This window comes from Heterodontus francisci, chromosome 10 (genome assembly GCF_036365525.1).
Source record: "Heterodontus francisci isolate sHetFra1 chromosome 10, sHetFra1.hap1, whole genome shotgun sequence".
Classification (NCBI taxonomy): domain Eukaryota; kingdom Metazoa; phylum Chordata; class Chondrichthyes; order Heterodontiformes; family Heterodontidae; genus Heterodontus; species Heterodontus francisci.
In genome coordinates this window covers 41,448,571-41,471,884 of record NC_090380.1, presented here as the reverse complement: position 1 = coordinate 41,471,884, position 23,314 = coordinate 41,448,571, and the positions used below count along the sequence as shown (strand labels likewise).

At 42.2% G+C, this 23,314-nt stretch overlaps 1 protein-coding gene across 2 annotated transcripts in view; it reads left to right on the top strand.

Moving 5' to 3' along the window:
- Window positions 1-23,314, top strand: part of ccdc191 (coiled-coil domain containing 191) — a 47,765-nt gene that overhangs the window by 12,069 nt on the left and 12,382 nt on the right. For both annotated transcript variants that reach the window (XM_068040485.1, XM_068040484.1), the window contains exons 4-11: window positions 2,212-2,367; window positions 4,732-4,910; window positions 5,235-5,458; window positions 6,085-6,253; window positions 7,547-7,737; window positions 12,289-12,529; window positions 13,772-14,274; window positions 15,393-15,496. In XM_068040485.1, coding sequence (XP_067896586.1) covers window positions 2,212-2,367; window positions 4,732-4,910; window positions 5,235-5,458; window positions 6,085-6,253; window positions 7,547-7,737; window positions 12,289-12,529; window positions 13,772-14,274; window positions 15,393-15,496 — 1,767 coding nt within the window. The remainder of the gene's footprint in view (window positions 1-2,211; window positions 2,368-4,731; window positions 4,911-5,234; window positions 5,459-6,084; window positions 6,254-7,546; window positions 7,738-12,288; window positions 12,530-13,771; window positions 14,275-15,392; window positions 15,497-23,314) is intronic.

The window sequence follows — 23,314 nt, the reverse complement described above, 5'->3', positions numbered from 1 at the left end:
TGAAGTGTTTACTGCCAGATGACTTCAGCACCCAGCAAGTGCAAGACAACCAGCAAACAGGCCTGCAACTTTAAGAACTTGCCTTCCAAGAGGGTCACACAGGGCTGAATTTTACTAGACCCTCGACATCGGTGGTCATGACCGGTGGGCGGGGCGGGGGTGGGTGGAGTCCACCACGACCCCCGACGCCGAGAAGGCCCCACTGCATTTTACCAGCAGCGGCAAGGCCTTGCTGAGGCACCCCTGCCACTTGGCGGTGGGACCTTCATTTAAATTGTAAAATCAATGCTGTCATGCTAGACCCCCACCTGCCAAGAATGAGGCATGTTAATTTTGTCATATGAGCATTGATTTGAAAACTGTTATTGAAGTGAAGAAAGGACTTGTTAAAAGAAAATCATCAGGCCCTTGACTGGAAAACCATTTGCATATTAACAGACAGTGCTTGTGGAGACAAAAGGGGTTACTTCCCTTATCCAATTTAACCCACAATGAACTTTGAGCACCAGACATTGAAGGGGAGGGAGCTCAAATTTCAGGATGACTGCTGGGATGGCTGACTCCACAAACAGATGTGGTCAGACCAGCTGGTCACGTGACTAGCCTGCTTAGCAACCTGTTTTTTCTGATTTGTACGAACAGCTTGAACTCGGAGACTGCAGTATGCTCCTGGACTGAAGAAGACCTCTCCTGTCTGGCTGTGCCTCTCTTTCTTCTGCAACTCCAAATCCACTGAAGACACATGAACCCCAAGAGAGAAAGGTCTCCTACAGTGAACAAGGTTTAAGAAGAATACTGGGCCCCAGTGAAGAGCAAAATCTACCTACAATCATGGACTCTACAGTGAGCTTGAAGATCTATAATAAAAACCCTCTTCAGAGATTGCTTCAAAGTTTTCCACTTTATTTCTTCAGCTCTGTTCTGTCTCTATGTGCATGTGTGTATCGTGTTTGCGTGCTAGCGTGGGCGTGTCGTATATCCGTAGGTGTTAACCAAATTAGAATTTGTTTAGTAAATTTCAACCTTTTTTAAACCTAAGAAAACCTGTTTGTGCTGGTTTCTTTGCCTTATAATTGGAGAGCAGTAAACAAGGATTAACCAAGGGGGGAGCTGAAAACACCGTGTTTAAAATTAAACGCTGTTACGGTAAGATCAGGTGAAGGCAGAGAGGGAACCCTAGACCCCTTTCTCATCTGGTCAAAACCAATGCAAATAAATTTAAATATACTTACCCTACCCTGTCTCACGCCAATATTACGGGCGCCAGCCGCAACATGCATGCCTTTGGAACTCCACTCGGACTTCCGAGGCAAGACACTGGTGGGGTGGGGGAGGACTGAAATTATCAGGGTGGGGTGGTGAGTGGGAACAACACATCTTATTGGCTGTGGGGATGGTGGTAAGGGGTTGAAGGGAAAATGTTAAGAGGTAGTGGGGAAAGTGCGGGTTGGTAATAAAGTTCTTTTTTATGATGATGTCCTGTAAAAAAAAAAAAAATTGAGGGAATGGGAAAGGGCCTCCATTATTTTATATATTTTTTTACTAAAAAATGCTTTACAATATATCTTTAGATACTAAAATTCTTCCTAAGGGCTTGCAGCCCTTTAAAAATGGTAGTGGCACCGGACGCCATTGCTGGGGACACAGCAGCCGCCCCCTCTATGTCAGTGAGGGCAGCCGCTCCGCTCCCTCCATTTAAGAGCTTGGTGCACTGATAAAATTCAGCCCACAGTTTTTTTTCCCCCCAAAAACAGCAGACTTTTACACCTTGAACTATTAATAGCTCTTACCCTTTATCTTCTACCTATCTTTTCTTGAGCATACATGAGAGTGAATGTGTTGAGTGAGTGGTGTTGAGATCATTTTGGGCTATTATTGTTCAATAAATATTTAACCTTCTGTTCCAAACCTATGAGAAAACCTCTCACTGTTTATTTGGAGAACAAAAATACGGGCTGAAACACTAGTTTAACAAAAATACTATCTGCAGTCAGTTGGGAGGTGAAAAAGTGGAAGCCAGCCACTCCATTTCCCACTTGCCCATTAAAAAATATTCATTAGAGCTTAATAAAGCAGCAAGTTCTGTTTCAGTGTTTAAATTGGAGCTCATTTAAGATTGGGGTTATTTGTTTGTGGAGAGTACAGTATGCATTGTACTGCAAATGTCCAGTATAAACTGCCCTTCACAGTTTTTGAGTTCTTTCTATGTAGCTCAAGAGTTACTCAATGAATGGATGAATTCCAAGATAAGGCCAGAATTGGAATATGAAGAAACTGAAGAAATAGAAAGCTATATCAATAATTCAGAGGAACTCACCTATGCATCAGGGATGACCTCCAGAATGCCTGAATATGATCAGTTTAATGGTGAGGGCATCATTTGTGTCTCTGTGCATTTTTGAACTTTCACTTTTCAGATACAAAGAACAGTACAGCACAGGAACAGGCCATTCGGCCCTCCAAGCCTGCGCCGATCTTGATGCCTGCCTAAACTAACACCTTCTGCGCTTCCGGGGCCCATATCCCTCTATTCCCTTCCTATTCATGTATTTGTCAAGATGTCTCTTAAACGTCGCTATCGTATCTGCTTCCACCACCTCCCCTGGCAGCAAGTTCCAGGCACTCACCACCCTCTGTGTAAAAAAAACTTGCCTCGCACATCCCCTCTAAACTTCGCCCCTCGCACCTTAAACCTATGTCTCCTAGTAACTGACTCTTCCACCCTGGGAAAAAGCTTCTGACTATCCACTCTGTCCATGCCGCCCATAACTTTGTAAACCTCTATCATGTCGCCCCTCCACCTCCGTCGTTCCAGTGAAAACAATCCAAGTTTTTCCAACCTCTCCTCATAGCTAATGCCCTCCAGACCAGGCAACATCCTGGTAAACCTCCTCTGTACCCTCTCCAAAGCCTCCACGTCCTTCTGGTAGTGTGGCGACCAGAATTGCACGCTGAGATTTTAATTGAAATGATAATTGCTTCATGTGTATGGAGGATATCTTTCAGGTAATTGCTCACAGTTGTACACCGCTTTATTAATATATTCCTACTCAAATTCATCTCCATTTGAATTCTCTTTTCAAAGGGGCGGCGCAGTGGTTAGCACTGCAGCCTCACAGCTCCAGCGACCCGGGTTCAATTCTGGGCACTGCCTGTGTGGAGTTTGCAAGTTCTCCCTGTGTCTGCGTGGGTTTTCTCCGGGTGCTCCGGTTTCCTCCCACAAGCCAAAAGACTTGCAGGTTGGTAGGTTAATTGGCCATTATAAATTGCCCCTAGTATAGGTAGGTGGTAGGGAAATATAGGGACAGGTGGGGATGTGGTAGGAATATGGGATTAGTGTAGGATTAGTATAAATGGGTGGTTAATGGTCGGCACAGACTCGGTGGGCCGAAGGGCCTGTTTCAGTGCTGTATCTCTAAACTAAACTAAACTAAAAGACAGTTATAACCCAATATGGAGGAAATTATGTTAAAAGAAAGATAACTTTATGGTAAAGAGGAATATGATCAACTATTTTAAAAATAAAACATTTTCCCTCTTAAAGCAATGACTCATGCTCGGGTACAGTTCCAAAATTACACTAATATAACACAACTACACAAATAAAATTAGAGACATAAATATTTGAAGAAACCTGCAGACTGCTGACAAATCCGGGTAATTGCACCCTTTTCTACGCTGGGCAGTTTGGTAAGTTTTCACTTTGCACATGATAGAATCATAGAACTGTTGATGCTGAAGCAAACACCAGTATAAGTGGTTGGGAGCAGCTTTATTACTGTAGGTTAACCCTAACCTTAAAAAAAATATAAAAACAGAATGTGCTGGACATAAACAGCAGTTTCAGACAACATCTGAAAGGGAATGGTTAACGTTTTTGGTTATGACCGTTCATTAGAACTATTTTTAAATTAAAAACTTCATTCTGCTAACCCTGTATTGTATTTTTATATTTTTATTCCCATGTTCTGTCTTGTTTTTTAAAACTGTAATTTTACTTTTTTCTTACAATTCATCTATATCTAATTTAAAAAAAAATTAAAACACCTATTTACCTACCTTTTGCATCCTCCTAGCTCCAACCATCCATTTTGGATAAGTTGCATCGTTGGCTTTGATTGACAAAGAAAATAGCTCCAGAGGCCCTTTTGAGCTCATTGTGAGTCAGCAGAGAGAAGATATAATGTGAAAAAAGCAGGGCTGGTCACCAATGGTGAACCTATCTGCAGCCCACAAAGCAAAAATGCATCTCAGAGTAAACTTGATTGTGGCATTGCCAAGAGATAAAATACAGACTACTGTTACATATTGATAATAACAAGACAGAGGCATCTTTTAGAAAGAAACAAGCATACAAAAAGTGTTTTACCAAAAAAAAGAAAGAATAAGAGAAATAACAAATAACACAAAAACAGGTGAGAGAGAAATTGTCAAAGGTGTTCGAATATTCTTCCTGTTTTAAAATAGAGCTGTTTCGAACAATGCAGAGAAAGTTGATAGTGAAAATAGACACAAATCAATACAGTAAAGTAAAGGCAATTTGTTGTTTTTACTTAATAAAGTCAAAGGTTTTGAAAGCCCTAAGGAAATATTTTCCACTGACTTACTGGGCCATAGCTGTAATTTGGACCAGTATGTTTCAATATATGTTAGTCTTAGATTTATAACCCACAAAAATGTCACCCCTCATCCAAGAGTTACTCCTTTTATATGATGCATGTATCGTCCTAGAATTGTACAGTTATTTGGAACAAGAGAAAGAGAGTGCTGCAGCACAAACCTTCTTACAGCAGCTCCTAGAGAAGGAGGTGGCGGAGTCTGGTATCCTTGAGGATCTTGGGGTAGATGAGGAAATGCAGCAGAAAAAACACAAAGATCCACGTCTGAGCATGGAGGCAAGACACCAACAGGTGTGTACTGGGTTGTTAGGAACAGTACTGCAGTTATAATCATCATTTTATTTGCATTTTGACATGGAGGATTAAAATTCATAGCCAATATGCTGTGGCACTACAAGTAAATCACCTTGTTTACTGCACACATGGAATTAATTTGAATATGCTTTTAATGAAACTGGTACTTTTTAAGTATTTTTGGCAACTTAAATTTTTGATTTTAAGGGAAGAAAAATTACCTTGTGGAACTTAAAATTCAACAAAAGGTACATTTTTAAAAAAAAACTAAAGCTTCTTGAAAGTTCACAGGAACTAATAATACAAGTCTATAATTTAAAGGTGAGAGAGAATCGTCTGAAAAGACAGGCTAAGTTGGAGCAACAGAAGCAGGAGAAAGCCATGAAGAAATTTGCTCATGCTAAAGCTAAGCAACTGCTTCAGGAGGAAGACAGGAGAAAATCTTTACAGGCCAAGAAAGAGGAAGAACATATTAAAAAAGAAATGGTGCAGTTACGGAAAGAAATGATGGAAAAGAGATACATAATGGGAGAAGCAAAGCGGCTGTAAGTTGGTAATCAGTCAAAGTAACTACTTCAAGCATTTTAGTGCTTTAATTAGTTCTGTATTATTTGGAGGGAGACGGAAAGGAAATTAAATCTTTAAAAAATCATTCCTGAAATTAGGATTTGGTCTTGTTTTCCATTCAGGATATTAGGAAATTATACCTACCCCAACCCCTTCAACGGTTGTTGAGAAAAAACTTAACAACAGAAATTAAGTTGCTCTTGTTAGGAGTCGACACAAAGGATTCTTAAGCGAAAGTAAATGTTTTGCTCCTTTCACCTGATTCCCTTGTCTTTCCATGTTTTTTTATTTATAAGTCAAAAAACTAATTCCAGCATTTTCATTAATACAATTTGTTTCCTTGGTGCACCGAGGGGACCCACATCCTGAAAATTGTCCTACAATCAGCTGTAAGTCTGCTTCTAAGGCTTGATATTCACCGAGTTAAGATCTCTATAGGAACTTTTCATGAGGTTTTCCAGCATCTATAAGGAAGTGCTAGCCTTTGATGACCTATATCAGCACCACTTCAGGGGTTTAACATACGCATCAACTTGGTCATTAAAAATAGCAAAGAATTTCTTAAAAATTATCTATCTAATTCAGTGCAGATTTTGTTTTACAGTGAACGAGAGCATCTGGTAAAAGAGAAAAAACTCCAACTCTTGGTTCATGAAAAAGCCAAGCAAGCACTGATGGAATTACAAGAACAACAGGACCAGGAACATCGCAAGATTGAGCATCTTCGGATGATGCAGCAAGTTGAAACCAGGATTAAAGCTTACCATCTCCGGGTGAGCGAAAATTTATAGTCTTTAAAAAAAAAAGGTAGCGAGTGGTGAAGGACGAGATTACTGTCCTAGCAACGCTATAATACTTTTAGATAACTCAAAAGTGTGTGTATTCATCTAGCGTTAGTGGCTTTACTGCACAGTCTTCTATTGGAGTCCATCTCTAAGTTCAAGGTTAGTCAGTAGATCACACTGTAAGCTGTCTCTAAGAGGCAAAACCAGTCATCATTGTTAATAGGTGAGAATTCAACAGTTTTGATACAATAGGCTGACATTCTTTTTATTTGTTCAGGGGATATGGGTGTTGCTGGCTATGCCAGCATTTATTGCCCTTGAGAAGGTGGTGGCTTCTTGAACTTCTGCAGTCCTTGGGGTGTTGCTACACCAACAGTGCTGTTGGGAAGGGAGTTCTAGGATTTTGACGCAGCAACAGTGAAGGAACAGCGTTATAGTTCCAAATCAGGATGATATGTGTCTTGGAGGGGAACATGCAGGTGGTGGTGTTCCCATGTATCTGCTGCCCTTGTCCTACTAGGTGGTTGAGCTCGCAGATTTGGAAGGTGCTGTCGAAGGAGTCTTGGTGAGTTGCTGCCGTGCATCACGTTGATATACCTAGACGCCTCAACACAGTATCAGGTTATGGGCCACTCACTTATTCTGCCATCTCACTGTCCCACTCACAGCTAAAAGGTGATGTAGGTTTTCCATATATTCTCCAGGTTCAATCTTGGTCTGTATGGTTATTTAATCTTTCCTGAGGCAGCAGTAGAATTCTTATTGCACTTGTGTGAACAAGATCAGACCAAAGCCCCTTCAGAGACCAATCGCCTATCAGCTCTGGCTATTTAGGCATGCATGTGAAGAACAGTAATTTGGGTGAAATTCCTGCTACAGTATAGGTAACTCTTCCTCGTGGCAGCTCTTGATGTTTGAGCCCAGCCAATTAGTGTTGATAGGTTAATCAATCACAAGATACTGGGGCATCAGAGTCAAAACAGTTGCTGTCCTCACCTTATGTATTCTTCATGTATTCATCAGTTTGATCAATTGTAGAATCCTTAATGCCATCCAGCTAAGATAAACCAACTTGCACAGACAAATGATCAAATCTCCTCCTCGCACTATATGGCTTAGTTACACTCTAGGCAGTGTGCTTGTCAGTTAAGCTTTCAGGGCTACTTCTACATCTACGTGAAATCAACCCCTTATCTGACATAATGATCTGAAGCAGGCTGTATAATATTGTATTTTTAAACTTGATGAAAATGTCAGTGAACTAATACCATTTAAATCCAGTGTTTGCAGAAACATTTTTCAATGTGGTATAAACTGGTTCTGGAACGCAGAATTAAAATGGGTAAAGCCAGGGCCTTGTTTGATTGGAAAAGTCAGCTCCGAGCTTTCCAGGCCTGGAGAACATATACATGGAGAAGGAAACTGGAACATGAGGTGCAGCGTACTGAGGTGGAGCTACGAGAGGAAAAAAGGTAGGTGATATGTAGAAAGTCATGCTAAAAAGGAATGACATCTGTAGACTAGAAGATTTTTTCTGATTCATCCTACAGAGTGCAGTTTTGTGGGCAGGATCAGCATCTAGTGCAATGTTTCTTAAACTATGGCAACTTAGCGCTTGTAATTCTGCAATCTTTTGGTGGTAGTTTGGCTGATCTTAGGTGAATGGCCTAGGAAAACCAGTGCAACCTAATAGAACCATAGAACTCTATCAGAAAACGTTGGTAAAAAATGGAATTTGACTCATTCAGTTGTTGTAAATGAGTGGCATTGCATGAACAGTCTAGTATTCAGATGTAATTCATTAGGATAAGTGGCAGCTAACAATGCCTGCCAGTTTGATCTGGTTTGTTTCTGAAACTAGCTATGAATCTATTGCAAAATGGCAAAGCGATTGCTCTTTTATCTTGACAATGAGAAAAGCATTGAGAATCAAATCAGCTGTGAGCAATACCACAGTAGCATATTAATGTTTTTAACATTTTTAAACACTACTAGGGTATACTCAAAAATACAATATCTGGGTAAGTCGAGGTGCAAATAAGGTTGTACGGCACTCGTATACAGAGGATGGTAAGTCCATTGAGGGGATGCAGAAAAGATTCACTAAGATGATATCAGGTTGAGAAATTTTAGATGATAGGAGGGATTAGAAACACTGGGCTCTTTTCCGTACAAAAGAAAATATTAAGAATAAATCTGATGGAGCTGTGCAAAGTTAAGCAAGTTTGATAAGGTAAATAATGGAAAACTATTTGCATTGCTCAGTATATCAATGACAAACAAAATTTGAGTATCACAAAGAATGAAGAGAAAGTTTGAGTTTTTCTTCCCTGCAGAGGGTTATTTGGACATGGAATGCCCTACCCGAAACTGTGCTGTAATCAGAGTACATAATGGCTTTTAAAAGGGAAGTGGATAAGCTGTTAAAACAATAAAGGGGTGCGGGAAGAGATTAAGTGGATAGATAGCTCTTTCAAAGACCTGGCATAGGCATGATGGGCCAGTTGACCATTCTGTATGCTTGAAAGTTCAGTGATTTCAATATCAAGATCAGTTGTGACATATGTAGGGTCACATGGTGTTCATAAATACAAAGATAGGTTTGCAGATAGTTGTACACATTGGGACGTGTGTGGCTACATACCTAGCCAGCAGAAAGCAAGATGAGAGCAAAGTGGTCACTGAGTGACAGTGTTATGGTTGGAACTTGTTGGATGAGTGTTTGGGGATTCTGGTACTCATAATCATTTGATATCTGATCATCCTGGGATAGGGGGAAAAGAGGAGGTTATGGTGGTAGTTGAATGATCTTATAGGTGAGATATTCACTTTCCAGTAAACTTTAGCAAAAAGAATGAGAGTTTCCATATTGTAGACAGGTGGCCAAGCATACACATTGAAGATCATTCAGGGTAGGGCAGACTTGCTGTAGCTCCTGTCTCCAAGATTTCCATGCTGAATGTGTGAACGGGCTGTCAAGTTCAGAAATTGCAAAGCAGTATGTACCCTTGACCTACAGCCCTTAACTAGCAGAGTGAAATGGAAATTACAGAGCTTTTCTTGACTGAGATGTGGTTGACACAGCTTTTCAGTTGACCCTCATTATGAATTTAAAAAAAATTAGCAATGTACTTTTGTCATCAGTTGTAGCCTTTTCAGTACAAAGGGCGCTTAGCATTCTCAAAATGAGTTGATGAGTTTGAAGCTCAGTCATTTCTCTGCCTGTTATTCAGGAAATATGGAAGAAGTAATATACCAAACTTTAGAAAGATACTTTTACAATAGCAATGGATGGTTAACTTGTTCTGGCAGTGGAATGAATATGGGACTCCCAACCAGGGGGTTTAAATATTTGAATCCCAGCTTAAATTGACTTTTGGAATTACACAGTTTTTATTGGGTGAATCTTGCCAGTTTATAGTCTGGCCTACTTTACTGTTTACATTGTTTTAAGAGTATAACAAGTGGCATGGAATGAGAGTACATAGGGAAGATTTCAGGTCATGATACTAATCTGTGTTGAGTTTGCTGATTTTAGCTAGGGTGGCAGGGGATTTGGTATAATTGGCATCAGCTAGGTCAGTTAACTCCAGCTGGAAGGTGTGCTTATGTGAATGTTGGTTCAGAAAAGGATTGCAATCAGTAGTGATGCCCCTCATGATTGAATAACCTGAATCAATATCTTCAAGAGATAAACAAAACATAAATTTTTTTTGAATGGTCATACCCCAGAAGTGTATGAGGTTGCAATGTTGTCATTAGGATGTCAGTACAGTTTAATGGTTATCATGCTACTGCATTGTAGTTTTTTGTTTCCGTGAGAATTTGAGTCAAGCACAATGGTGGGAATGTAACATTTTTGAACAGAAATTCCCCCAGCAGCATAATTTTTTTTTTATTTGTTCATGGGATGTGGGCGTCGCTAGCTGGGACAGCATTTATTGCCCATCTCTGATGCCCCTGAAAAGGTGGTGCTGAGCTGTCTTCTTGAACTGCAGCAGTCCATGTGAGGTAGGTACACCAACAGTGCTGTTAGGAAGGGAATTCCCAGATTTTGACCCAGTGACAGTGAAGGAACAGCGATATAGTTCCAAGTCAGGATGGTGTGTGGCTTGGAGGGGAAGCTGCAGGTGGTGGCGTTCCCATGTACCTGCTGCCCTTGTCTTTCTAGTTGGTAGAGGTTGTGGGTTTGGAGGGTGCTGTCTAAGGAGCCTTGGTGAGTCGCTGCAGTGCATCTTGTAGATGGTGCACACTGCTGCCACTGTGTGTCCGTGGTGGAGGGAGTGATTGGCACCCCATCCACGAACAATCAATTGGGCTGTTTTGTCCTGGATGGTGTCGAGCTTCTTGAGTGTTGTTGGAGCTGCACCCATCCAAGCAAATGGAGAGTATTCCATCACATTCCTGACTTGTGCCTTTTAGACGGTGGACAGGCTTTGGGGAGTCAGGAGGTGAGCTACTCACCACAGGATTCCAGGCTCTGATCTGCTCATGTTGCCACGGTATTTATATGGCTACTGCAGTTCAGTTTCCGGTCAATGTTAACCCCAGGATGTTGATCCTGGGGGATTCAGCGATCATAATGTCATTGAATGTCAAGGGGCGATGGTTAGATTCTCTCTTGTTTGAGACAGTCATTGCCTGGCATTTGTGTGGCGCGAATGTTACTTGCCACTTATCAGCTCAAGCCTGGATATTGTCCAGGTCTTGCTGAATTTCTACACAGACTGCTTCCGTATTAGAGGAAACGCGAATGGTGCTGAACATTGTGCAATCATCAGTGAACATCCCCACTTCTGACCTTATGATTGAAGCAAGGTCATTGATGAAGCAGCTGAAGATAGTTAGTCGTTGGACACTACCCTGAGGAACTCCTGCAGCGATGTCCTGGAGCTTAAATGATTGACCTCCAACAACCACAACTATCTTCCTTTGCGCTAGGTATGACTCCAACCAGTGGAGAATTTCCCCCCTGATTCCCATTGACTGCAGTTTTGCTAGGGCTCCTTGATGCCATACTCAGTCAAAGCCTGCCTTGATGTCAAGGGCAGTCACTCTCACCTCACCTCTTGAGTTCAGCTCTTTTGTCCATGTTTGAACCAAGGCAGTAATGCGGTCAGGAGCTGAGTGGCCCTTGCAGAACCCAAACTGAGCATCACTGAGCAGGTTATTGCTAAGTAAGTGTTGCTTGACAGCACTGTTGAAGACAACTTCCATCACTTGACTGATGATCGAGAGTAGACTGATGGTTTGGTAATTGGCCAGGTTGGATTTGTCCTGCTTTTTGTGCACAGGACATACCTGGGTAATTTTCCACATTGCCGGGTAGATGCCAGTGTTGTAGCTGTCCTGGAACAGCTTGGCTAGGGGCATGGCAAGTTCTTGAGCACAAGTCTTCACTACTCTTGCCGGAATGTTGTCAGGGCCCATAGCCTTTACATTATCCAGTGCCTTCAGTCGTTTCTTGATATCACGTGGAGTGAATCAAATTGGCTGAAGACTGGAATCTGTGATGCTGGGGACTTCAGGAGGAGGCTGAGATGGATCAACAACTCGGCATTTCTGGCTGAAGATTGTCGCAAATGCTTCAGCCTTATCTTTTACACTGATGTGCTGGGCTCCATCAGTGAGGATGGGGATATTTGTGGAGCCACCTCCTCGAGTTAGTTCAATTGTCCACTGTCATTCACAAGCATAGAAGTTTGGTTGTATTCAGAGGGCATTTTGAGAATGCAACACTAGGGTGAAGTGACTGGTAATTAGTAGTGGAAATAATTTCAGGCAGTGAATTAAGTGTTTCACAGAATGTGCCTTTTGCAGTGAAACAGCTTTGTTAAATTTGATTTTTTTTCTCTCTTCGCCCCCACCCTCCCCCATAAAGCTGGTGTCAGCACAGTTTAGGTAATTTCTCCAACTGTTTAAAATATTTGGTTTCTTTATTTAAAAAAAGGCATTTTATGGAAGCCAGAATAGATATTTATGCATTTGAAAGGATTAAAACACACTTTCGCTATTGTGCACAGAAAAAACGAACTTGCAACAGAATGTAACCGGAAACACAGGCTCAGTTACTGCTTCACAAACTGGCAACTATGGTGTAAAGCTGAGAAAGAAAAGAGAGAGCTAGAGGCAAGAAAAGAAGAAACAAAACAAAAGATGGCAGCACTATTGGATTCAGCCTGTTCTGGGAAATTGTCAGCAGATTCCAGCAGAGTTTCAAAATGCATAAGTGAGACACAGCAGATTGATTCTGCTCGAGAAGTGGTAAGTGGGGATAACCTAGCCCTTTTAACTTTATATAGGTGCTACGAATTAAACTATTGTGAAGTCCCAAATTAATCCAAATAGGGTTAAGTTTTACTTCCAGTTTATAAGAAACTATTACAAGAGGCATAGAACCATAGAAAAATTACGTCACAGAAAGAGGCCATTCCGCTCATCGTGTCTGCGCTGGCTGAGAAAACTATCTGCTCAATTAATCCCACCTTCCAGCACCTGGTCCGTAGCCTTGCTGGTTACAGCACTTCAGGTGCAGGTCCAGGTACCTTTTAAATGAGTTGAAGGTTTCTGCCTCCACCACCGATCCCGGCAGTGAATTCCAGACACCCACCACCCTCTAGGTGAAAAAGATTTTCCTCATGTCCCCTCTAATTCTTCTACCAATCACCTTAAATCTGTGCATGCTAAATTAATTCACAGCTGCTATTAATTTGAGTGGTTAGAAGTCTGCTCAGTGAAGCAAATTGACATTTGTGTTTAGAGTATATATGAGCCAAGCATTTAACAGTAATGGACTGAAATACTCCACAAGCTTGGATTAAAAAGCTTTCATGTGTGAAAAGATGGTTTTTGTTATTGCCAGTAATTATCAGTGAGTACTCATCTCAGCTGTGAACAGAATCTATTGCCTGATAGCATCACAATGCACAAATTATGGCCAAAGCCAATGCACAAATGGGCATGCTCCTCCCTTTTTTACTCTCAATAATAAACTAGACAAAGTAAATCCTAAAGGTTTCCTCCTGCAACCAGAAAAGGCAGGATGACGTCTCCCACAAATTCCGTCTTTCTTGCTCTCTATTCAAAGTGTTAAATAAGGTCCGCAGAGTCATGAATTGCCATTAGAAAAGCAGCTACTCCAAAATGGATGTTTTTTTAAAAACTTTAATTAGCAGCTCAGACTGCCTCCTCCCTCTGGTACAGCATCAAGATGCTTCTCTGAAATTCCTCGCACCTTCCCCCAGCCAGGGCAGAAATCCAGGGGTGTGCCATAAATGGCAAATGCCAATTATCGTCACCAAGGATGAGGGTCAGGGCTAGAGTATACGAACAGGGAGATGACCCATCCCACTGCACTTTGAATGAAATGGAACTTCAGGAATTTCAGGTCTTGTGTATTTTGCAGTATGAAGCAGTCACACAGATTGGTAAGCTTTTCAATTTGTTTTATTTGTACAAACTTTAAATTCCATGATAAATTTAATACTACTTCCAAACTAATCACAGGAAGAGATGAAGAAACAGGTTCCCTCTCCAGTCGATTCTCCGGTTAAAGAAGGCAGCAGAACTCAGCAAAGCAGAGTTGCAAGCCCAAAATATGCTTGGCAGGTTACTCACAAGCATGCCTCACTGAGCTCAAAGGAGACAACACATATGCAAGATACAAGTAAAATCTCAAATGGATACCGGGGAAGTCAAAAACCAAACTCTCTCACTACAGGGAATATGATTCAGTATTTTCAGGGCAACTTTGAACATCGTCACACATTCCAACAGCAGCTCATTGAGAAACAAAAAAAACAACTTCAGGAACAACAAAAAATAATTGAAGAATTTCAGGATAACCAACACTTGACAATACTGCAGCAAGAGGCAAAACTGGCGTCGGCCATAACCGCAGCAATTGGTAATGCAGCACAAAAGGTGCAAACTGAGCCTAGTCCTCATGGTAGAAGACAGTCTGGAAATGTCCAGCCTAAAATGACAGGCACTGCTGTGCATATATCCAGGTAATTATATCTTTATAGGCAACATTTCTTCATGTTTAACTCCAAAAATTAAGATTTTTTTGTTTTTAAGTAAAGACTACAGTGCCACTGTTACCGACATTAATGGAAGCCATAATATTTCACCTACTCGGTCAATGTTGGATGCAAATTAAAGGTCATTGGAACTTTAGAGATTGGTTTGTAAAATTTGCATTTTATACATAATGGGTACCAATTGTTGCAATCGAGATGCCCATGTGGTGAAAGATGGAACTGGAACCTAATCTTTACACACTTTATAAACTTTTATTTACAGAGATACACATTACAAACATGCACCTCAGCAACCACAGTTTTAGACTGATCCTATATATAGGACAAGTGAATCCCCAATTAATGGCCACGACCTGAACACAATTAAATACTCTTACTAAACAATTAACACCAATATTGCAGTGTTGCTGGGTGTAAAGCCAGAAATAGTCACATTATATGTTCTGTAATAAGAACACAAGCTGTTTTTGCATAACTGGTTTAACAACAATGAGTGACCCAGTATAATAGCCAGCTTAGTAACTATGCAGTGTACCTTCAAGGCATGAGGTTCAGGATATATATTGTGATATGGTAAAACTGCTTCTTTCATGTAGAAATTTTGAAAATGAGAGCCTGCATTGTTATTCAACTGTCACCACTTTAATTTCTCATTAACGTGGGGGAAAATCTCCCACCATAACGTAAGCAGTAAAATGTGACGCAACAGCTTAAATGGTGGACTTTAGTCATTTCTCCATAGGTCCCAAGGATCTCCCAGTGCACATTCCAGGCGCATGTATTTGGGGAAATTTTAGAGGATGCTGTGAAGCTGATTTAAAAAAATAAGTAGGTCCCCTAGAAAGTGTTTTTAAAAAAGAATTGCATCTGCGTAGGGAAGTACAGCTTTACATTGCACAAAGTATTCTAGTGTTTTCTGCATGCTCCTGAGAGCCAGGAATCTGTCAGTATTGAATCTCAGTAATATAGTAAAATGCAAAATTTAACATTCAGAACATTGACAGATTGTGATGTTGGCATTGTTGTGAGGTTTCTCTGTCCTGTTTATCAATTTACTAAAAGAAAATATTTGTGAAATTGTGTAGGTTGACAGGTCCTCCAGCAGTTGAGGAATCCAGTTGTTCCACAACCAGTCCCAATTGTAGCAAAATGATTCATAATTTGATTTCACCTCATCCAATCGTCAAAGGTATGTAGAGTAATTCTTTGCAGTGCTGGTAGTTTGGTGTTTCAGGTAATTTAATGTGTATTGTTTTCGTGGGTTTTTTGTCTCTGCTCAAGTTCCCCTGCAAGCTACACACAATTGTGAATGTTGTTACGATCCCATTAGGGACCGTTAACTTTTAAAAAGAGAAAGTTGAATTCCCAGTTATTACTGAAAGAATTGCGTCACAAGATTTCACATTTTAAACAAAAAAACTTTACTGTACATACTTTAAACTTCAAATCTTAAAGCATGAAGACGTATACTTTAAACTCTATATCTCAACATAACGCCCTCGTTTGACTTTTACTTACCCCAAGAGTTCCCCTGTACTTTATAGGATCTCAATAGTTTGTTCACTTCTCCTGGGTCCATTCCAAAGTGCTCAAATCATAGCTCTTAGCAATTCACTTTGCTTTTCCTTAATTTCTCAACTGTCTTCCAAAGTATGAGATCTCCTGGGGATTCTCCCACAAGCATCCAGCTAGGCAATCCTCCAACACCACAAATCTGGATTTCCCAACCTGAGCATGGACCTTACTCAAAGCAGAAATGGAAATACCCCTGGTTCCTGATGGTCACTTTGCTCCCGAGTCCAGCAGCTTCCAAAGCCAACTGACTGACTGTGCTGGCTGACACAGTTAGAGATTTAAAAAAAACACCTGACCAACAGGCACTCCATTCATCATCTATCTCCATAGCAATGTGGAACATGTAGGATGTCCCAGATAGTAATTTAAACTAATTGCCTCCAACTCCGAAAACATTGAAATGTACAAAATTTTGAGGGTTCTGGATAGAGTGGAGGTGAAGGGCCTTTTCACCTTAGCAGAGAGGTCAGTGACTAGGGGGCATAGATTTAAAATGATTGGTAGAAAGATTAGAGGGGAGATGAGGAAAATCTTTTTCACCCAGAGGGTAGTGGGGGTCTGGAACTCACTGCTTGAAAGGGTATTTGAGGCAGAAACCCTCAATTCCTTCAAAAGGAGTCTGGATATGCACCTCAGGTGCTGTAACCTGCAGGGCTACGGACCAAATGCTGGAAGGTGGGATTAGAATGGGTGGATCATTTTTCAGCCAGCACAGAGATGATGGGCCAAATGGCCTCTTTCAGTGCCTTAAACTTTCTCTGATTCTATCTCTGAATTTTGATACCAACATGAATAATTGATATTACTAACAATGACAGAGCAATCCCTTCCTGACTTTCTGGCTTCAACTCCCAAATAAACAAGTGCCCCTGCTGTTTTATGGCTCTCACCTCTCTAACTCTTTTTTTTTATTCATTCAGGGATGTGGGCATTGCTAGCTAGGACAGCATTTATTGCCCATCCCTAATTGCCCTTGAGAAGGTGGTGAGCCACCTTCCTGAACCGCTGCAGTCCATGTGGGGTAGGTACACCCACAGTGCTGTTAGGAAGGGAGTTCCAGGATTTTGACTCGGTGACTGCGAAGGAACAACGATATAGTTCCAAGTCAGGATGGTGTGTGCTTGGAGGGGAACTTGCAGGTGGTGGTGTTCCCATGCATCTGTCCTTCTAGGTGGTAGAGGTTGCGGGTTTGGACGGTGCTGTCTAAGGAGCCTTGCTGAGTTGCTGCAGTGCAACTTGTATTTTTTTTAAATTCATTCATGGGATGTGGGCGTCGCTGGCCAGGCCAGCATTTATTGCCCATCCCTAATTGCCCTTGAGAGTTAGATACAACTGAGTGGCTTGCTAGGCCATTTCAGAGGGCATGTAAGAGTCAACCACATTGCTGTGGGTCTAGAGTCACATGTAGGCCAGACCAGGTAAGGACAGCAGATTTCCTTCCCTGAAGGACATTAGTGAACCAGATGGGTTTTTACAACAATTGACAATGGTTTCATGGCCATCATTAGACTAACTTTTTAATTCCAGATTTATTAATTGAATTTAAATTCCACCTTCTGCTGTGGTGGGATTTGAACCCATGTCTCCAGAGTAATACCCTGGGTCTCTGGGTTACTAGTCCCAGTGACAATACCACTACGCCACCGCCTCCCGTATTTGGTACACACTGCTGTCACTGTACATCGGTAGAGGGAGTGAATGTGGATGAGGTACCAATTAAGGGAGCTGCTTTTTCCTGGATGATGTTGAGCTTCTTGAGTGTTGTTGGACCTGCACCCATCCAGGCAAGTGGCAAGTATTCCATCACACTCCTGACTTGTGTCTTGTAGACAGTGGACAGGCTTTGGGGAGTCAGGAGGCGAGTTACTCGCCGCAGGATTCCTAGCCTCTGACCTGCTCTTGTAGGTATTTATATGGCTACTCCAGTTCAATTTCTGGTTAATGGTAACCCCCAGGATGTTGATCGTGGGAGATTCAGCGATCATAATGCCATTGAATTTGAAGGGGAGATGGTTAGATTCTCTCTTGTTTGAGATAGTCGCTGCTTGGCATTTATGTGATGCGGATGTTACTTGCCACTTATCAGCCCAAGCCTGGATGTTGTCCAGGTCTTGCTGCATTTCTACATGAACTGCTTCAGTACCTGAGAAGTCGCGAATAGTGCTGAACATTGTGCAATCATCACCACTTCTGACCATATCATTGAAGGAAGGTCATTGATGAAGCAGCTAAAGATGGTTGGGCCTAGGACACTGTCCTGAGGATCTCCTGCAGTGATGTCCTGGAGCTGAGATGATTGACCTCCAACGACCACAATAATCTTCCCTTACACTATGTATGACTCCAACCAGCGGAGAATTTTCCCCCGATTCCCATTGACTCCAGTTTTGCTAGGGCTCTTTGATGCCATAGTCAATCGAATGCTGCCTTGATGTCAAGGGCAGTCACTCTCCCCTCACCTCAAGTTCGGGTTCTTTTGTCCATGTTTGAACCAAGGCTGTAATCGGGTCAGGAGCTGAGCGGCCCTTGCGAATCCCAAACTGAGTGTCACTGAGCAGGTTATTGGTAAGCAAGTGCTGCTTGATAGCCCTGTCGACGATGCCTTCCATCACTTTACTGATGATAGAGAATAGGCTGATGGGGCGGTAATTGGCCAGGTTGGATTTGTCCTGCTTTTTGTGCACATGACATAGCTGGGTAATTTTCCACATTGCCGGGTAGATGCCAGTGTTGTAGCTGTCCTGGAACAGCTTGGCTAGGGGCATGGCAAGTTCTGGAGCACAAGTCTTCACTACTCTTGCCGGAATGTTGTCAGGGCCCATAGCCTTTACGTTATCCAGTGCCTTCAGTTGTTTCTTGATATCACGTGGAGTGAATCAAATTGGCTGAAGACTGGAATCTGTGATGCTGGGGACTTCAGGAGGAGGCCGAGATGGATCATCCACTTCTGGCTGAAGACTGTTAACATAGAAACGTAGAAAATAGGAGCAGGAGTAGGCCATTTGGCCCATTGGGCCTGCACTGCCATTCAAAAAAAGGTCATGGCTGATCGTCTAATTCAGTTCCTGCATTCTCGCCATCTCCCTTGATCCCTTTGGCATTGTTGCAAATGCTTCAGCCTTATCTTTTGCACTGCGGGGCCATGAGGTTACAGATTGTGTTTGAATACAATTCTGCTGCTGATGGCTCACAGCGCCTCATGGATGCCTAGATATCTATCCCATTTAGCACAGTGGTAGTGCCACACAACACGATGGAGGGTATCCTCAATGTGAAGATGGGACTTGGTCTCCACGATGACTGTGTGGTGGTCACTGCGACAGGCAGGTTGGTGAGGACAAGGTCAAGTATGTTTTTTCCCTCTTGTTCCTTCCCTCACCACCTGCCGCAGCCTCAGCCTAGCAGATATGTCCTTTAGGACTCAGCCAGCTCCGTCAATAAAGATGCTACCGAGCCATTCTTGGTAATGGACATGGAAGTCCCCCACCCAGAATACATTCTGTGCCCTTGCCACCCTCAGTGCTTCCTCCAAGTGGTGTTCAACATGGATGATTTATTAGCAGACGGGGGTGGGACAGGACAAACCTGGGGATGGTGATGGCAGTGCCTGGGACATTGTCTGTAAGGTATGATTCAATGAGTATGACTCTGTCAGGCTGCTGCTTGACTAGTCTGTGGGACAGCTCTCCCAACTTTGGCAAAAGCCCCCAGATGTTAGTAAGGAGGACCTTGCAGGATCGACAGAGCTGGGTTTGCTGTTGTTGTTTCCGGTGCCTAGGTCGATGCCAGGTGGTCCGTCCGGTTTCATTCCTTATTGACTTTGTAGCGGTTTGATACAACCGAGTGGCTTGCTAGGCCATTTCAGAGGGTATTTAAGAGTCAACCACATTGACTCGGTAAGCACTCATGGAGAGACCTTTGAACTTTAAATCTTGGGTAGTGTGCAACCTTTTGAAATTCTTACAGGTGCACATTTAATTCCCCAAAACTAAAGTGACCTCTTAAAATATTAATACAAGCCAAGGATAAGATGATCATAACACCTTTCCCCTAGGAGAAAAGAAAATGCATCAGCAAAGTTATGCGTTTTCATTTACCAACCTAATAAAATAATTTATAACACGCTACACATTTTAACAACTACCTTAACACATGCAATGTACATGTCTTCCCGATTGTCCACAAGATAGTCCATCTTGACAATATTCTTTTGCTGAATCAGAAACCATGATCCAATAAAGACTTAATGCTCTTGTGGTGTTTTCTGAAAGTTGTTTTCTTCTGTATATGAAAATCCTAATTTTTACCATGTCCCTGGGTAAACGATGATTCTGACTTTTGTTTTACCAGTAGATGTGAATTGTAATCCATTTGGTTCTTCTGTAAGTGGAGATTTCTCATGGTTATCCATGTGTGAATTTTCAAACTCAGTCTTTGAATCAGTCTGTTCACATTTCACCTTCTGAAGTTTATTCTCTTCCATATTTCCAGGTTCTTCATTGTTTAAGTTTGAAAAGAATGTCCCAGTCTTTTTGTGAGATATGTCGAACATTCCTTGTTCCAGTCCTACTTCGGCCCCCTCCCCCAACTCTTTTTCTGGTACATTGATGACTATATCGATGCTGTTTCCTGCTCCCGCCCCAAACTGGAAAACTTTATCAACTTTGCTTCTAATTTCCACCCTTCTCTCACCTTTACATGGTCCATCTCCGACACTTCCCTTCCATTCCTCGACTTCTCTGTCTCCATCTCTGGGGATAGGCTGTCTACTAATATCCATTATAAGCCCACCGACTCCCACAGCTACCTCGACTACACTTCTTCACACCCTGCCTCCTGTAAAGGACTCCATTCCATTCTCCCAGTTTCTCCGTCTCCGACGCATCTGCTCTGATGATGCTACCTTCCATGACAGCGCTTCTGATATGTCTTCCTTTTTCCTCAACCAAGGATTCCCCCCACTGTGGTTGACAGGGCCCTCAACCGTGTCCGGCCCATTTCCTGCACCTCTACCCTCACCCCGTTCCTTCCCTCCCAGAACCAGGGCGGCGCAGTGGTTAGCACCGCAGCCTCACAGCTCCAGCGACCCGGGTTCAATTCTGGGTACTGCCTGTGTGGAGTTTGCAAGTTCTCCCTGTGTCTGCGTGGGTTTTCTCCGGGTGCTCCAGTTTCCTCCCACAAGCCAAAAGACTTGCAGGTTGGTAGGTAAATTGGCCATTATAAATTGCCCCTAGTATAGGTAGGTGGTAGGAAAATATAGGGACAGGTGGGGATGTAGAAGGAATATGGGATTAGTGTAGGATTAGTATAAATGGGTGGTTGATGGTCGGCACAGACTCGGTGGGCCGAAGGGCCTGTTTCAGTGCTGTATCTCAGGAAAAAAAATGACAGCGTTCCCCTTTGTCCTCACTTTCCACCCCATCAGCCTCCATATCCAAAGAGTCATCCTCCGCCATTTCTGCCACCTCCAGCGTGATGCCACTTCCAAACGCATCTTCCCCTCCCTTCTCCTGTCAGCATTCCAAAGGGATCGTTCCCTCCATGACACCCTGGCCCACTCCTCCATTACCCCCACCACTTCATCCCCTTCCTACGGCACCTTCCCCTGCAATCATAGGAGATGTAATACCTGCCCATTTACCTCCTCTCTCCTCACTATCCCAGGCCCCAAACACTCCTTTCGGGTGAAGCAGCGATTTATTTGTACTTCTTTCAATGTAGTATACTGTATTCGCTGCTCACAATGTGGTCTCCTCTACATTGGTGGGACCAAACGCAGACTGGGTGACCGCTTTGCGGAACACCTCCGCTCAGTCCGCAAGCAGGACCCCGAGCTTCTGGTTGCTTGCCATTTCAACACTCCCCCCTGCTCTCATGCTCACATCTCTGTCCTGGGATTGCTGCAGTGTTCCAGTGAACATCAACGCAAGCTCGAGGAACAGCATCTCATTTACCAATTAGGCACACTACAGCATGCCGGACTGATCATTGAGTTCAATAATTTCAGAGCATGACGGGCCCCCCATTTTACATTTATTTTTAGTTATTTTTTCTTTTTCCTTTTTTTAATATATATTCTTTTATGTTTGTTTTATTTCATCTTAGTTTATTCAGTTTGCTTACCCACTCTTTTTTTCATGTTTGTACTTGCGGCTGTTCAATTTTCAGTCTGTTGACACCCTTTCTGTACTAATACTTTGTCTTTCAACACATCATTAACATATCTTTGCTCCATGACCTTCTGGTCAGCTATTCTCTCATCTTGTCTTATCTACACCTTCTCCTTTGTTATCTCTTGCCCCACCCCCACTTTATTTGCTTATAACCTTTTACATTTCCAATATTTGCCAGTTCTAAAGAAGGGTCACTGACCTGAAACGTTAACTCTGCTTCTCTCTCCACAGATGCTGCCAGACCTGCTGAGTATTTCCAGCGTTTCTTGTTATTATTTCAGATTTCCAGCATCCGCAGTATTTTGCTTTTAATTTTGTCCCAGTTAATTCCTTCTGCTTAACTGCAGACATATCTTCATTTTAAGTCAATTGCCCAGACTCAAACATTCAGTGTTCTCTTTTTGAAGTAGCTTGTTTAGAACTGCTTTCAGTGCTCCTTCTTTTCTTGGTAAAATTTTTCTTTAGCTACTTTAAGAAGGCTGTTTAAATTACTTTTATGTTCAAGTAGAAATGTTTGATATTCTTGTTTGGTCTGGTCTTTAAACAATTTGTAAATCTTTAACTTTTTCTTGATCCCAATCATAACTAGCCTTGTTCAAAACTCTGTGAGTACGGTTGATAGCTTCTTCATTTTGGGCTTCCACTTTCTGTTCTAAAACTTTGATTATTTTGTGCAACTCACAAATAGCATCATCCCAATCACTTTGGGGTTTCAAATGGTCTTTTGTAACCTGTCCGTTTGCTTGGATTCCTGCTACTGTATTCGGTATTGTATCAGCATGGCAGGCACCTTTGATTTGGTGTAAGGTCTCATAACCCTTCAGGGTTGGTCTGAAGTTTCAGTCTTTCTTGGGGAGAACTTTTACTTTGAAATTCTTTTCGTACTTTTGCTGCATCTGCAAAGTCCATTAATGATGTACATACATCTGTATATTTGCTTAGTTTACTCTCTGGCCCAAGAGGATTACAAATAGGTGAGGGGTCTTTACCTACAGGAACAGTTCCCAGACTCTTGCCCACCATTCCAGAAAACAGAAAAACCTTATCTCCTGCGAGATCATTTCCTAATATAAAATCAACCTGATTAGCAGGTAGTTTAGACACAGCATCAACAATAACACACCCTTTTACTAAAACACAGTTTTAAATCACTCTGTACGATGGGATGGGCACACAACACCCATCCATACCCCATATCAATACATATTTATTCAGCGAACTCTTTGAAGAAAAGCCTAAATCTTTTTCTAACATTAAGC